Genomic DNA, 17,321 nt, shown 5'->3' on the forward strand with positions numbered 1-17,321 from the left:
TCGAATGATTCCATTATAGAAATATGTTACAAGACTATGACTATCTGATTATTTTAAGCTATGGTTTATATTACATATTTTTACACATTTTTTCATAATTTACTTATATAATATATTTTTGTTAAATATTCAGCTATTTACAAAATTAGTACTGTATCGTCCTTTTATATTATATGTTTTTATCTTCTCCAGTCTGTATGTGTGTTAATCGTGAGTTGCAACTCTCCATAGTCCACACCACGCATTCATAAACCTAAACTAACCTTGTGATACGCAAACTTTTTTTGAATTTAGTCTTACCGAATTAGTGGCTTTTAAATTTGCTCCTATAACTTTCGTTGACGTAAAAAACATATTGTATCCTAATTGACGTCGATTTACTTTTGACAACCTAAAAAAGTATATGATTGTCAATTGTTTTGTTGAGTGTTGACGATGAAAAATGTCATAACTCCAATGAATAAATACTTAATTTGAATTTATTCCTAATTAATGTTAATAAAATTTCTAATATCTAAATATCTAATGTACCTAGTGTTGTATAATTTATAAGTACGCTCCTATACACTTTTTTATAATTTTTTTTTTTTTTTTTTACATATGTTGTATTTTTAATTGCATATTTGGATAAAAAAAATTATATATATGTACATATTTTTGAATTTATAATACATATAAATTTGCACCCTAATAATATATTATTACATTATTATATTATTTGTATATTATGTATACATTTATATTGATTCGGTTTTTGGTATTAATATTATATAATATATCAAAAATTTATCGATTACATCTTTAGGAATTTATTTCAAAAGTGATTGCAAAAAACCCTCGATATGAAAATGTGTTTGATATCATTAAACATGTCGATGAAATGGCTTGTATAAGAAACATAAGTTCAATATTAAAAATATCTGAAAACGAAAAAGAACAAACAAATAAAAACAGTTCTGAAGAAGTATAATAAATATTTTTAATATTTTTCATCTAATAATGTAATTAGGTACTTATATCTTACAATTTATATTTTAGATTCAACATAAAAAAACTAAAAATAACAAAATAATTTTAAATGTAGATTTTAACGACTCCCGGACTTATCTAGAAGAACTTAAGAAAGCTGATTTAATGTATATAAAGAAAAAAGCAAACGCTAAATTTGATTACACCACTAAAGTAAGAAAAATCATTGTTAATTATTGCATTGAAATATTGTATTCTCACGCAGATCCGGATTTAGTGGCCAGTGGGTTAATATAATTGCATAGATAATAATAAATTAAAATATAGCAAAATAGGCAACCAAAATTATGTATTCAAAATATTTGATTTGATAGTTGATACTTATACCTAGATTACTATCTGCCTGCTGTTGGTCAGCAACACATCTAAACATATAATATTCCCTTTATAAGGCTTTATAATTTTTATTTTTTTATACTCCATCAACATGTCATTTTGTGTATATCACGTATATTATATAATCTTTTTTCTATGCTGTTAGTGATCCATATATAGGTACAATCGCAAACCACAGAAAGTTTCAATTCATTGAAAGGAAAAATTGATTCAATTTAATATATTGAATTATTTATAAAGTTTTAGTTGTTATATTTTTATAGGATATACTCGTATTTAATAGTATAATTTTTATTTTATTGTATTACTTTGTTAATATCCAATAAACTGCTAAGAATATGTCAGCACACTATTTGTTTTCTTTCTGGCCTATGTGCAACAAAACTCATTACCACAGAATCATTTTTTTTTGTTTTTGAGAAATCTTAGAGTAAAATATCACCCATTACAAAAACGAAAGAGAATAATATTTAAGAGGATGACATATCGATTTGTTTAAATATTTTCAAAAAAATCTGTACATCATCTAAATTTATTAGAGAGCGGGGTTAGTTGTTACAGTAAAGATATTTTATTATTTTATTATTTATTTTGTACTTCCAATTATGGTAACACCGTGGGGACTGGACGAAAAAATTATGTTATCATTAACTACACGTGTTATGTAATAATATCGAGTACATTTTATCTGTGTTTAGAATTAATGACGTTTTTCTGTGTTTTGTTATCAAAAGTAAATTTTGTTCCGTGACTTGAGTTTTTAATTACAACGCACAAACATAGGGTAAGATTATTTTGTCGTTTAATATTTGTTTGTTATGTAGTACTACATCATATTCTAACAATAGAATTCAATTTCATTAATCCATTTGCAATAAATAAATTATCATACAAAAAAAAAACGATATGAGGCACGTTGTTACATTTCACAAAGGTCATGTTGTTACTTGTTAATATAACGACTTGGTTCAATAAAAAAAAATATGTATATCATAAATTATTATTTATATAGCTATTTATTATTATTAAAATGGTCCGGACTTATATCAAAAAGACAAAAATCTAAGACTAATGTAGTGAGTTCTGCTGAAGAGGATGATTATTTTTGTATAGTTTGTTTGGGAGCTTATTCAAAGAGTAGGAAGGGAGAAGATTGTATTGGGTGTACTTCGTGTAAGAAATGGCACATGAAAAATGTGCTGGAAAACAAAATTTATTATTTTTTAATTGTAAGCATTGCATTTCAGACATAGACGAAGATTAATTACAAGTGGTTTTATTATTTTATTAAATTTTAATAATGTTTTTGTTATAAAAAAGGAAAATTGTTTATTTATATTTTGTTACTATTTATTATGTTTTTAAATTAAACAATGAAGAATAATTTAAAAATGAAGAATTGTTTATATTTTATTGTATACCTTTGTATAGGTATTTATTATTATGAAATATGTTTATCATTTCTCTTCCTGCTGATTTCTTATTTATTTTGAGTAATAATATTTCAAAATATAGACTGTAACAATGTGCCCCTGGATTGTAACAATTTACCCCACTCCGGGGCCGGTTGTTACAATTTGACTTAGTGACTTTACCAGGATTTTTTTAGTATTAAAAATCATTTTTTTTTCATTTTATTATCATATAAAAATATCTTAGAAGTTACTTAATTATATAGTCTTTCAACAATTATGATCATAGTAAAAGAAAAATTATAAAAATTTGATATGTCAAAAGTGTAACAACTAACCCCGCTCTCCCTACATTTTTTTTGATTTGGAAAGTCGAATACAAAATCAAATAACAATAAAAAAGTAAAACCGATATGTCATTCCCTTAAAAATATTATAGTTTTTGTAGTAGGTTATTTTTCTCTAAGATTACTCATAAATCTTAAAAAAAACGACTTTATGTGTAAGTGTTTTATGTATGTAGCGCGTGAGTCTGAAAAATATAGAGAAGAATAATATAAAATAGGAAAATTTATATAAGAAAACAAATATTGTTCTGACATTTTTTTTAAAAAGGCACTAAACCAGCATGTATTGAATAGTTGCGTTCAGTATATATTCCACTCCTATTATTTTTAAAATTAGAATAGATTGATCAATTTAGATACAATTATTGTATGTTTTTAAGTAAAGATTACTACCTAGATACTAGGGTCAGGGCTTTGCACTTGAACGTAACCCGAAACCTGAAACCCCAAATAAACCGAATAAATTACAACCAACCCAGTATTAAACAACTCCCAACTGAAAAAATAAACACTCAAATTAACCATTAACTAGAATTAATATTTGGGTTAACCGGAAATCCGAATAATTATTAAATATAAAAAAATTAATGGCATAATATCAGTAGAAAAATCACTGATTAATGATAAGTAATGTTTTTTATTATATTTGCTTTAAAAATAGAATTAGTATATCAAATTTGCATAGAAAATTTCAGTTAATTGATACAAAATATGAGTTTTTAATACCCGAATTAACCGTAATTAACCCAAATAAATTTAAATTTAACCGTAAACAACAAAATTCCTTTATACCGAAATTCAATAAACTACATTTTCTTTTAAAACCCAAAACCCGAATAAATGATTTCCGTGCAAAGCTTTGTCTTGGACATTTCGAAAGATTTTATTGATATTTTAAATTTAAATATGAAGAAAGTTATGATAATTTGAAAAACTACAAAATGCTTACTTCCTTCAAAATTCAAATATCAATAGAACTTTCCAATATGCTCAGATAATAATTGTATCTTAAAATTTTACAATACATAAACTTTAGTTTTAAAATAACAATTAAATGGATTATTCTAAACGCTTATTTATTTGTGTGTGAGACAGTCGACAGAGACAACACATGCCAACTTTGTTTTAGAATGTAGTAGGCCAATTCATATATTTTAATATTTATAACCCCCTCCCCCAATATTGGATAACGCCGGTTCAGCACTTATCATGGAATTTTACTCTAATGATTGTTTTTAGGCAATCAATAATTATAACTATAAACGGTGTAAATATCTGTTTTTTTTATTATTTAGCTCATTCTTTCCTAAATACATTTTTTCGTTTTAATTAAAAACAGATATATGTGATATATGTGTAATCTTCTTACAATTATTTTTAACTCATCAGTATTTTAAAACATTTCAATTATATTTATATGTTATTAGATAAATTTAAATCCTGTTAGTCAAATTCTTAAGACGGATTTGGATATAATGAAGGATAGACAAAGAGTTGCTCAATTAAAAGACTTCAACAACGAAATACAAGAAAGAGAAAAAGAAAATAACTTTGTATGAAAATATAGAATTATTATTTTTATAATGAATGTAAATTTAATACACCGTAATCGTAATGTGATTGTTAAAATTTTTGTTTAAAGGTTATCAGTACAATTTTACAACAGTACAGGGAATTATATTTGAAAAATAATGGAAAATTACCAATGGTATTTCCCACGGCAGAAGAACAGTTGGCATACATTTTAAATTTCTATAAAAGATTAGTAAAACGAATGGAAATTTACGAAAACATAGTATCAGGCAAAAAGACAGTAAAAGATTATATTGCAGAAACAAAAAAATAACATTCTTAAACATATTTACCATGTACCTATATGGCTTACATTTAATATTAGGTAACATATCGATGGCGAATTGGCGACACAGCAAAAGGGTTTAAGTGACAATTAATTTTCAAAAATTTTTTTGGTAATATCAATTTTTTTCTGATACCTAAGCAATAACTTTTTATAATAATACGGCATTTTTTCATAGAATACTTTTTTTTTATCCTGTTCATATTTTTAATTAGCTTTGAATTATAATTTACGTGTATATATAATGCAATTTGATCAAGTTTTTAAAATAATTTTGACGTTTATACTTATCTCTGTCAGTTGTACTACAATCTTATCATTCCTATCACACCGTGTTTAGAATTCTATATTCCTACGAAAATTCGGGTACCGAGTACGAGCATGTCACGCATAAACGTTGCTTGCCCCTTAAAAAATTGTGTTTATATCATTTATTAAATATTGTTGTTGTAAGACTAAAAAATAGCTGTTTTTGCACACGCGCAGTGTATGTAATATATATTTTTTCATCCAATAGATTAAGCCGTGTCTCTTAGACTCTTCTCCCGTGTCGATCATCGATATAATATTATATTATTATAGTATGAAGCTATTAATTTTTATTAATATAAATGTTTAAAATAAAATTTTAGTTCGAGCTCCTATTAAGCTATAAATATAATATAGATGGACCGCGTGTTTAGCCCTTATGATTTCAGCAATAATAAACTTATGTAGAAGGTAAATAATCATGGAAAAGTGTTTATCTCTACATCTTTCTTCCGTGATTTTGGTAGATTAAGCCGTGTTTTTTGCTTAATTTTTTTCATTTTTTAGATTTCATAGTGTTATAATAGTATAATATTATATTCTGTGATATTATTATAGCTTAGAATAAATAAAACACATTCGATATTAATTCAAAGTAATATTATTAAATGAATTATATTAGGTTTATTAGTTTCGGTTGTTGATATCAGACTGAAATAATTTTCGAATAGCGAGTCAACCATATTTTTTGTAGGATGATAAATAATATTTTTGATTTTTTGAATACGAGGAACTTTTTGGGACAAACTGAATACAAAAAACCAATTAAATTAGACAAAGAGATTTTTGTGGATGGATTTATCAGTACGGCAATAGAATACTTAAAATCTTTGTAAACTAAAGTATGGAACCAACAAGAAAATAAATTTAATCACATTCCTGTAATTGAATCAAAAAGAAAAACAGGATTTTTAGGGCTGATCATTTGTTTAACTAGTGTGAGCAATTTTTTTAAAGAAAATATAAAAACAAAAGAAATTTATTTTTACTTACATACAAGACTTCCCACGACCACATGGAATGTTTTTTTCATTTATTAGAACACGTGGAGGATTTAATAACAATACAACAGCCTCACAATCTGAAGCATCATATAAAAGATTGATTGTACATACAGAATTAAGTCAAATAGCCACAAACTCTGGAACTAATTGTGCATCACAAGATTCTACTTTAATTTTACATGTTCCAAGTACTAACAAAGCAAATAACATTTGTAATAATGATGACATCTTTAGTTTTGCTGAAATAGAAAATGTATCATCATAATGTTCCCAAGTTCCATTTATCCTCAAAACATATGCTGTATAGTGGCCAGGATTCACCCTTAGTCCAGCTTTATCTGCACCTTTGAATTCTATGACCCCTCTTAAAATACAATCAGTATTGTATAATTAGTATTGTAAGTACCTATGTTCAATAGTTTTAGTAGATTAGAAATTTTTTTTAAAACTAAGCCAGCTTTTTTTTTTAATTTCACTTTCTTTCTTGGATGTATGGATCGTATAACTAGATGACACGTTTAGATCTATAAAAATAAACAAAACAATAAAATATAGTTTTTTTTACATTATTTACACTCCTTATTTAATTATCTATTGGAATTGATACCAGTTTAATTAATATATGACTTAAAGACCTTATTTTTACTGCAGCAAGTGGGTGGATGGACTCGCACCCTGGTGTTCCAATATGTATTTTAGTATTTATAATATACCAGCTATAGTAAAAGAGGCTCTCCCACTGGCAGCTACACCAAAAAATAAAAAAAAATACTTTCTGGATATAAAAAAACAGGCATTTGGCCATATAATAGAAATATTTTTACAGATGAAGATTATTTATGTTCTTCTGTTACTGATAGAACATACACTACGGATGGTGAAAACCATAATACTGAACAGCCAATAATTAATCAAATTGAAAACATTGACACTAATTTAACGTCCAATACACTACCACAATTAACAGTCAATACACCACAAAGTTTTAATGCATCTACAAGTATAACCGAAATAATAACACCTAGTGAAATCAGACCTTTTCCAAAAGCAGGAGATAGAAAAAACAACCGTGCAAGAAAAAAAATGAAATCTACAATACTTACTGACACACCAGAAAAAGAAAAATTAAGAGAAGAACAGGAAATAAGCAATAGAAAAAAGGAAGCCAAAAATTTGAGATTAACCCTTTGTCGACCGACGGTACATGTAAGTACCATCACTTTTAAAATATATATAAAATCAATATGATACAATTTGTACGTTATTTCCCGTCGGTACTCTACAGTACCACTATATCTATCGAAAAAAAAAAAAAGTAAGACATAATTCTATTTAATAACTACGTAATGACTATTTTTGGATGGGATTTTCTTGAAATCGGTATCGGGAGATTGCTCGTACAATATTATCGTTTATATTTATCAATAATCATTGCATTTAAATTATAAAACGGCAATTATGTTGGCATGTGTGTGTAGATTAATTATATTACTTGGTTAAAATGTTTTTATATAGATTTCATGTTTATAATGCGATTATAATCAATTGGACTTGTGCGTACCGTCGGTCAGCAAGTGTCGTCGCGTCTGACGCGTCGTGTTTTCGTGTCTGTAGCGTTTATTGTCGCGTACTCGCTTGCGTCGTGTGTTTGTCTTTTTGATCCATTATTATTTTATAATTTGATCATTAAATTGCCGTACAAATATGACTAATATTAATGAAGACGAAAATATACATAACTGGCTGAATGAAGAATTTCCATTGGATAATAACATGCTAACAGATGAAGAGATCTCGGATGATGAAAATATTGATTGCGAATCAGATAATGATTTTAGTTTACCCTATGTTGATGAAGTTGCCGAATCGATGGAAAATAATCCCTTCGACGACTATTTAGTAGTTTTGGATACTGACGTACAATCACATTTACCCACTGTAGAAACTCAAGAGCCAGTCGTTATAAATGTACCTGCGACTCCGGTTCCAGGCCCATCTACTAACTTTCTGCCCCAGTTAAAAAAAATTAAAAAAAACTTATTACAGACAAATAAAAAAAATAAAAATAAAAGTTCGGACTCTATAACTTCCTCAATAACTACAAATACTGACGAAACTGAAGAATCATATTATGAACCTAATCGAAAATGGTCTAAAAAAAATAAAACAACTGATATACCAAATTATTGCCTTCCAACTGGACCAGTAGATGAACTTTTTCATGGTGAAACGGCTACATCGGTTTTTCTTGAACTTTTAGACGGCTTTCTCGATCATCTTGTTTTTCAAACAAATTTATATGGTACTCAAAGAGATAAAATACTGAACATAAAACGACACGAAATGTTGAATTTTATTGGAATTAATTTTTTTATGGGTTATCATAAATTACCTAGCTGGAAAAACTATTGGTCAACTTGTCCAGATCTTGGTGTTAATTTAATATCTAGTACAATGCCACGAAATAGGTTTGATCTAATATTATCAAATTTACATGTCCAGGACAACACTTTAATTCCTCCAAATAATACAGACAAACTTTTTAAACTTAATCCATTGATTGATTATTGTACTGAAAAATTTTCTAAATCATATTATGGCACGAGGGAATTATCAATAGACGAGTCTATGATAGTTTTTAAGGGAAGAAGTAGTATGAAGCAATACAACCCCATGAAGCCGATAAAGCGTGGTTATAAAATATGGTGTATGTCTGATCAGAATGGTTATATAAACAATTTTAAAATATACCAAGGTAAAGATGAACAAGTGTCTGACGAATTCAAACATTTTGGGCTTGGAGAAAGAATCGTACTGCAACTGTCTAAAAGTGAGTGGAATAAAAATAGATGCTTCATTTTTGACAATTATTTTACGTCTATTCCTCTTTTAGAAAAACTTAAACTCGAAGGTTGTTTAGCTTATGGCACTATTCGACCAAATCGTAAAGGTTTACCAAAATTGGCTGATGATACAAAATCTAAAAGGGGAACTTATGACTACCGCATATCTGATTTAGGTATTAGCGTCTTTAAGTGGAAAGACACAAAAACTGTTCATTTTGCATCAAATTATCATGGCTCTGAGGTAACAACAGTTTTACGTAAAAACAAAACTGGGGAAAAAAATAATGTCACATGTCCGCAAATTGTCAAAGACTACAATCGTTTTATGGGTGGCGTAGATCACGCAGATCAATTGCGCACGTCGTATGGAGTAGATCGGAAGTCAAAAAAATGGTGGCACAGATTATTTTGGGGTATTCTAGATATAATGTTCATAAACGCATTCGTAATTTATAAGGAACGGCATGGAAAAATACCACTTTTGGTATTTCGGCGTCAAGTTGTACAGGGCCTTTTATCTGAAAAAGAAGTTATTACTCCGTCTCGAGCACATTTATTTCAAAAACGTAAGAATACAGAAAACACTGAAGTACCGAAAAAAAGAAGAGGAAAACAGCTATCAGTTTCTAAAGACGTCAGGTTGCATAATCGAGGAATTCATTGGCCAAAATTCACTAAAAGTCGTGGTCGATGTGAATTATGTTCATTTAAATATCAACTACAATCAAGACCATTCTCAAAATGTTTAACGTGTAACGTTTTCTTATGTTGTAATGACAAGAAAAATTGTTTTGCTGAATATCATGACATAAACTGTAATGAATAATTTTTTGTCATGTATGCTCTTAATAATGTTAATAAATGAAATTATTATAACGATAGTACTTTTTTTATAACATATTTTATAAGGTATTCTAAATATTGAAAACCAAGTACATTTCTACAATTAATTACAGGACTTAAAAATTCTACATCAATAGCAACTTTTTAATAACTTGTTAAGTGTAATTTATTTTATACGATATTTTAATTATCGAAGACCTAGAACTTTTTTTAAATTTATTAAAAGGTATGGAAATTTATTTTTAAACTCAAAATATAACCTCAGGTAAGAAAAATATATAAAATGTATCATAGATAGGGCCCAACGGTACTTATGAGTACCATGTTAAAATTGTGAATTTGACCGACGGTACTCTGTAGTACCACCATCGTAAGTCAAATTTGGGTTTTGAAAAAAAAAAAAAAATTTTTTTCTCTCTTTTTAAGTAAGTATAAAAAAAAATATTGGGTAAAAAAAATTTGAAAATTCATATTTATTTTATGGTTGGTCTACAAAGGGTTAAAAAAAAGAAACTTTGTAGAATCGAACACCAAAAATAAACCTAAGAAAAAATCAAAATCTAAGACTAATGTAGTGAGTTCAGATGAAGAGGATGAATATTTTTGTATAGTTTGTTTGGGTGCCTATTCAAAGAGTCGCAAGGGAGAAGATTGGATTGAGTGTACTTCATGTAAGAAATGGGCACATGAAAAATGTGCTGGAAAACAAAACTTATTATTTTTTAATTGTAAGAATTGCACTTCAGACATAGACAAATATTAATAACAAATGGTTCTATTATTTTATTAAATGTTAATTATGTTTTTGTTATAAAAAAAGAAAATTGTTTATTTATATTTTGTTATTATTTATTTTATTTTTAAATAAGGCAGTTACTTATATTGATTTGTATTCAATAAGACTGCATCAATATAAATACTAATAACTAAAAGTGGTTAATTATTATTTTATTAAATGGTAATTAGGTTTTTGTTATAAAAAAGAAAAATTTTTTATTTATATTTTGTTATTATTTATTATGTTTTTAAATTAGATAATAAAGAATAATTTAAAAATGAAGAATTGTTTATATTTTATTGTATACCTTGCCACCTTGGTATAGGTATTTATTATTATGAAATATGTTATCATTACTCTTACTGCTGATTTCTTATTTATTTTGGGTAATAATATTTCAAAATATAGACTGTAACAATTTACCCCACTCTGGGGCAGGTTGTTACATTTTGACTTAGTGACTTTACCAAGATTTTATTAGTATTAAAAATTTTTTTTTTCATTTTATTATCATAAAAAGGTATCTTAGAAGTTACTTAATTATATAGTCTTTTTTTAAGTTTTGAGTGTTAATGATATTGATTGATTATGAATATTCAAAAAATCGCGAACTACTATCAAGATGTAATATGATCAAAAATTGGTTAAATTAAAAATTATTGATGACATTGAAACAACCAAACAATTTCTTTTATAGTTTAACACACAAGGGCGATACTTAAAAATTATTTTAATTTAATTGTAGTTATACATGTATACTTATAATCCATATTATGTTTTCTATGTTTCAGATATAAATGAAGACAACAATTATAACCACTATTATCCTAATCGTATATTTGAACATTGTTATGGGGACACCCTTGCATCCGTTGCACCATAATGAGCATTACATGAATCGGATACAACAGTTTTGGGGCCAGCATTTGACACGAAAGCTTGACATTTTGTGTGGGGGTGATTACTATGACCACAATGGTTAATATAATTTTTCTATAGAATCTATTATGATATAAGGATAAATATTAATTTAATAATTGTTATATATTTTTATTATTAGTTATAAAATATATTTAATTTATATTATTTTATAATAAACTGTGATTTGAAGAATGGTGTAAATATTACTATCCAATAATCAAGTAAACTCATTATATATTATATTATTTACATAGGTTTATTAAATATCTCTATTTAACAAGAATAATCATTTACCTGTATTTACAGGTAGTGGACATCAAATGCAAAAACGGATCACCGAAGAATGTTGCAGTAGACATTGTTCTAGAAATTACATAAAAATGAATTATTGTCGTACTTTAGCCGAAGAGTAAGTAATTTGTAATTGACTTTAAAATTGTAATGATAGTGTGATTGATGATTATCATTAGATATAACTAATTTGAATTACAAGTTTAACTAGTTATACGACACTAATATTATTACATTTTTTTTATATATAATTCGTAAATGTGGCCATCATTTTTTATTTGTGGATTTACCATTTTTTACTACTATTATTTTTGTATTCATTATAATTATTATTTTATTGTTTTTAGTGACCGTACTGATGTAGCGTGTGTTGTGTAATACATATACCTACATTACAAATGATTACTGGATAGTTAAATCCTTTTTTTATATATTATATAATTCGAATATAGCCATCCCAACAATACCTACTGATTAAAAAAATATCAAAGAATTAAATATGCAGGTGCATTAGGGTTTCACATAGGTTTCACAAAACAACCGTGGTAGTCTTGTGTAACGGAGGTAGTCGCGAAAATAGCCGTAGTCTCGTATAACAGGAAAGTACCCTTTGTACATATAACATATGTTATTTACTTTTTTAGTCGTGGTATTTCTAATGCTACCTCTATAACTTAATAGTTAATAAGAGTGTTTGATTAAAATGTGAAAATGAAAATATATATAGTTTATTTGTATAAAAGGCGGTTCACATTCTTATAATTAAATATTGCTTTAGTTTAAATATTACATTGATATGAATCATATTTTATCTTGATACTTTGTACATATTATGTTATTTACTTTTTTAGTCATGGTATTTCTAATGCTACCTATAATTTAATTGTTAATAAGACTGTTTGATTAAAATATGAACATTTAAACATATATAGTTTATTTGTATAAAGGGCGGTTCACATTCTTATAAATAAAGATTATTTTAATGTAAATATTGTAACTGTGAGAAAATATTTTGTTGTACCTACAACCTACTATACTATATTACTATATTATTTATAATTGATGCTAAAAATTATTTAATAACAAGTTTAATATGGTGTATCAACCAAGGTATTTTTAATAACGATTGTTTTAATTTTTAATGCAGTTCTTTAATGACCAATCACTGTGCAAGAGGAAATAAATCTAATACATTGGATTCAGATATTCAGTAATAAATTTAGCCAAAAACCAATAACCAGTAATTAAACTTTAAATAATAGTAAAACTGTATTTTTAACCTTTTCAAATTCAATAAATACATCTTCAAATATTTCTGTTTTAATAGCCCAAATATATAAATCCATTTTGCAAATTTCTATTCGTAAACAGTGTTATTTAAAAATAATATCTACAGAATATTGTAGAATACATATCTACATATAAATAATGAATTTAAATATGTAGTTAATGGTGATACCTTTTATGTAACACTCATTATTATGAAATACCTACTAATGTTTTTACAAATATTTAGTACTTAAAATGTACCATACTCATATATATAACATATGTTATTTACTTTTTTAGTCATGGTATTTCTAATGCCATATGTATTTTCTAATATCGATGACCCGACGCCACTAGTTAGACGACGTTAACTTATAGACGCTATAACGACATACCATACCATATACCATTACCTACGTAGCCTATGCGTATGGCATTCGCCATTCTGAGTTTTAATTGTTTTACTTTTAACGTCATCTTGGATCCAGTCCTTTGCATGCCCCTGCGGTAAATATAAGATTTTTAATAACATAATAGTCTACTTTTTTTCTTTACTTTTCAATTATCCACTAGCCTATCACGCACCCAAGTAACACAGCGTTCCGTGATTTTTGTGTTGTATCTAGGTACGTATTTTTCTTGTAACCACAAATTACTGAAAACTCGCCGTCAACCACGTTTTTGTTGTTTGCTGCTGTTGCCGTGACTGTCAATTAGTCTGCTAAAATGTTTGATACTCGTCTTGAAGACTACCAACAATTACCGGTGAAATTATGTTCCTTTATTCAACTGTGCCTGAATAAAAAATTTACAACAGTACACTTATCAGGCACAATGTTCTAACTTCTAAGAAACGAGAGTTCTGTCTTTCAAACATACAACATAGAACATTAATATCCAGCAGTTCTATTTTGTGAAAACATTTTAATAATATGTTTTTAATAGTACTCTTAAATATTATAATAAAGACAACATCAATCTTTTGGATAATTGTATTATTTTGTTTACATATGTTATTAATGAAATAATAATTAATAACATCAAGCAATATATAAAATATAAATTAATAAATATAAACTATTTTTTACTATTTTTAAGTTGGAATATTTTTACAATTTATAATGAAATACATTGTTAACTAGTATATGTGTGATAGACAATTCAAAGTTTATTATAAGTAAGAGATGTTCTAAAGTAATTGCAATAAAGATTTTAATTTGTCGAAGTCGTTAGGCCCTGACGCCCTGTGTCGCGGTAATTTCCTATCTTATACGTTTAAATTTACTCGCTTCACACAATAACTTACCTATCTTATAGAATGTTTTTTAATTTGTGTTGTTCGTTTAAGTGGCGTGTACTAATATCAATATTCTCAGGATGGGGTGTACTTTGTTTAGCTTCATAAACTAACTCGGCCTCTGAAAATGACCTTTCAGAATAAACACTTGATGCAGGAACAGACAAATATTTTTTGAGTAGCTGCCTGTTTCCAATACATGGATATTTGTCATTTTGACTACTCCATCAACCTAATGGATCACCATTTATGGAAATGGACAGTCCAATCATTCGCATTAAATGTTGGCAGACTTGATGGAGACTCAGATGTGAAAATTAAAACTGAATTTTTTAAATTAAATAAACGTTCTAGCATATAAAAACTAGAATTTCACCTAAAATTAAAAATATTATTTATTAGATTTTTTAAAAATTAATAATGAATGATGCCATAGATATAATAATAATATATGTATTATACCTAGTGCAAATATCTTGAATAACCTTCTTAGGTTGAACTCCTAGAATAATTTGTATTAATTTCAGTTTATCAGTAGCTGATGATGAGTGATGGAAATGAGTACAAACTTTTCTGGCGCGAACTAAGAGATCTTGGACTGATTTCTGACTTTTTATAGACTCTGTTATAAGAAGATGAATTGTGTCATATTAGCACCATTATCACTAAAAACAACATAAATATTATTTATAAGGATAATTTTTATTTTTCAACAATTAATATTAATTATCAGAGTTATCATTTATCACTGGCAATTAGTTACTACTTAGGGCCTGGTATTAGGCTAAGGATTCGATGCCCTAAGAAATTACTAAATAAGGGAAAAATAAATAATAAATATGAATTTAAAACTAAAACTTTTTAATTAATGTATTTGTATCCATTAAGTACTCACTCAATTGTACAGAAATTATAAAATGTATTAACTACTAATAATATATATTATATAATATTTAAATATTATAAATAATAGTTAATACTTAATACCACCAAAGTATCAAACCTACAATTAGTACAATTATCAAAACTATTAAATATTTCTCACCGTATTAATAAATGAATCTTGCCCTCCAAATTCCATTCATTTAATAGTTTTTCTAAAGTATTTTTAATAGCAAAACCAGTGTGTCTTCCGGGAAAGTGCTTTACATTTAAGGTACAATGCTGTTGTTTAAAATCGTCAGAGATCCAGTGACATGTAAAACTAATAAAACTTTCGTTGCTATAGCTGCAAGTCCAGATATCAGAAGTAAGTGACACAGCAGTAACCGTTTCCAGTGTACTCATTATTTTTATTTTCAATTCAGTATACATTTGAAGAATAACAGTTTCTGTGAAATATTTTCGACCAGGCATCTAAAAATTTTAATTAACTTATTATTTAATAAATAATATAGGTAAATAACTAATAAGTAATAATTAATATTTAATAACAATGACACTTTTATAATATGGTATCATTGATATCCAAAAGTGACCAAGTCAGAATATTGGTATATTACATTAATAAACTTAAGTAAGGTAGGATATTAAACTAGGCTAACTAGGGTCATAATAATTAATATTTACTTTACTTTACACATACCTTTTACTGTGGTTTGACAAATGACATAAGTTTATTGAATCCTGAACGTTCAACCATATTGAACGGTTCATTGTCCACACAAATCATTTCACCAATAATTTTGTGAATCTTTTTTGACTTAGCATCATTAATATCCCAGCAAATTTTTTTGTTTACTGACTCATAAAGAGACACCTAAAGTTTTCCGCTTTGAATATTATCCTTAGCTATAGTTTCTTTTTTTAATTCCTTAAAACAATTAATAAGATAAACAAATAATATAATTAATTATGTCGTAAAACTTATTCTATATATTATAATTATTAATTATTAGCTAAAAATAATTACAACATATATATGTCATACAGATAAACTAGGTTGTAGGTATTAAGTAATAGGTATTTTTTTATTTTGAACCTACTTCAAACGTTAACAATGGGTCCAACAACTTTTTATGTTTGGACTTTAAATGTTTCCTCATTGATGAAGTAGTTGCTTTTTTTCCAAGTCCTTTGTAAATTTTTTGTTTACAATGATTACATGCAGCTTTATTGAGTTCATTACAATTTTTAAAATAATCCCAAATTAAACTCGATTTGTTACTTCTTGACGTTTGTAATGGCTCTATATAAGTATTATAATAATATATTAGTATGTAATTTCAACAAAAATTTAGTAGCGGAATATGAAAACTACTGCAGTTTAGAGTCCATTTCTATTAATGGTGGTCCATTAGGTTGGTGGAGTAGTCAAAATTACAAATATCCATCTAATTGCCAATTAGCATGATGTTATATAATATTATGTATAATACAATTTTAAAAAGTACGTACCATTATTAAATGTCTCTTTTTCACCAAATTCAACATCACTATTTGCAACTTTTGCATCGTCCATAATTTCAAAATTATCAAAAACAACTAACTGTCAACTGAGAATTGTAGCAACAAGCTACAGCCAATAATTAATAATATTAATAATATATATATCCTAAGATTATTAATAGTAGATGGTAGATAAACAAGATAGAAGTATAGAACAACATTATTAAGCCGCGGCTGTGCGTGGTAACTCTATTTTTAAATCGTTATCGGTAAACGTATGATTATCATTTATGACCATGACAATAGTTAATAAATCTTGGAAATATTCTATTTCTATTTTCTGCCACGGCGCGATAATGTAATGTATTATTATTATAAATTTATAAAATATTT

At 26.8% G+C, this 17,321-nt stretch overlaps 1 protein-coding gene and 1 long non-coding RNA gene across 2 annotated transcripts; one reads left to right on the plus strand and one right to left on the minus strand.

Annotated features, from left to right (window-relative positions):
- The first annotated feature begins 880 nt into the window (after positions 1 to 880).
- Positions 881 to 4,970, plus strand: LOC132925105 (uncharacterized). Its single transcript, XM_060989527.1, has 4 exons — positions 881 to 964; positions 1,039 to 1,182; positions 4,552 to 4,677; positions 4,767 to 4,970. Exons 1-4 carry the CDS (start codon positions 881 to 883, stop codon positions 4,968 to 4,970), a joined length of 558 nt encoding a protein of 185 aa, XP_060845510.1.
- A 10,051-nt stretch (positions 4,971 to 15,021) lies between these two features.
- On the minus strand, positions 15,022 to 16,347 carry LOC132927961 (uncharacterized). Its single transcript, XR_009661915.1, has 3 exons — positions 16,126 to 16,347; positions 15,586 to 15,896; positions 15,022 to 15,205 (listed from the first exon to the last, which is right to left on the minus strand). It is a non-coding gene; the product is annotated as an uncharacterized LOC132927961 (long non-coding RNA).
- Positions 16,348 to 17,321: the final 974 nt, after the last annotated feature.

Source organism: Rhopalosiphum padi, chromosome 3, assembly GCF_020882245.1.
Source record: "Rhopalosiphum padi isolate XX-2018 chromosome 3, ASM2088224v1, whole genome shotgun sequence".
NCBI lineage: Eukaryota > Metazoa > Arthropoda > Insecta > Hemiptera > Aphididae > Rhopalosiphum > Rhopalosiphum padi.

Bases quoted from the DNA above. Each gene is read 5' to 3' on its own strand.
- LOC132925105 (XM_060989527.1), top strand. From the start codon at position 881: ATGGCTTGTATAAGAAACATAAGTTCAATATTAAAAATATCTGAAAAC. The intron at 965-1,038 runs GTATAATAAATA...TTTATATTTTAG, and splicing joins ATAAAAACAGTTCTGAAGAA to ATTCAACATAAAAAAACTAA. The intron at 1,183-4,551 runs GTAAGAAAAATC...ATATGTTATTAG, and splicing joins AATTTGATTACACCACTAAA to ATAAATTTAAATCCTGTTAG.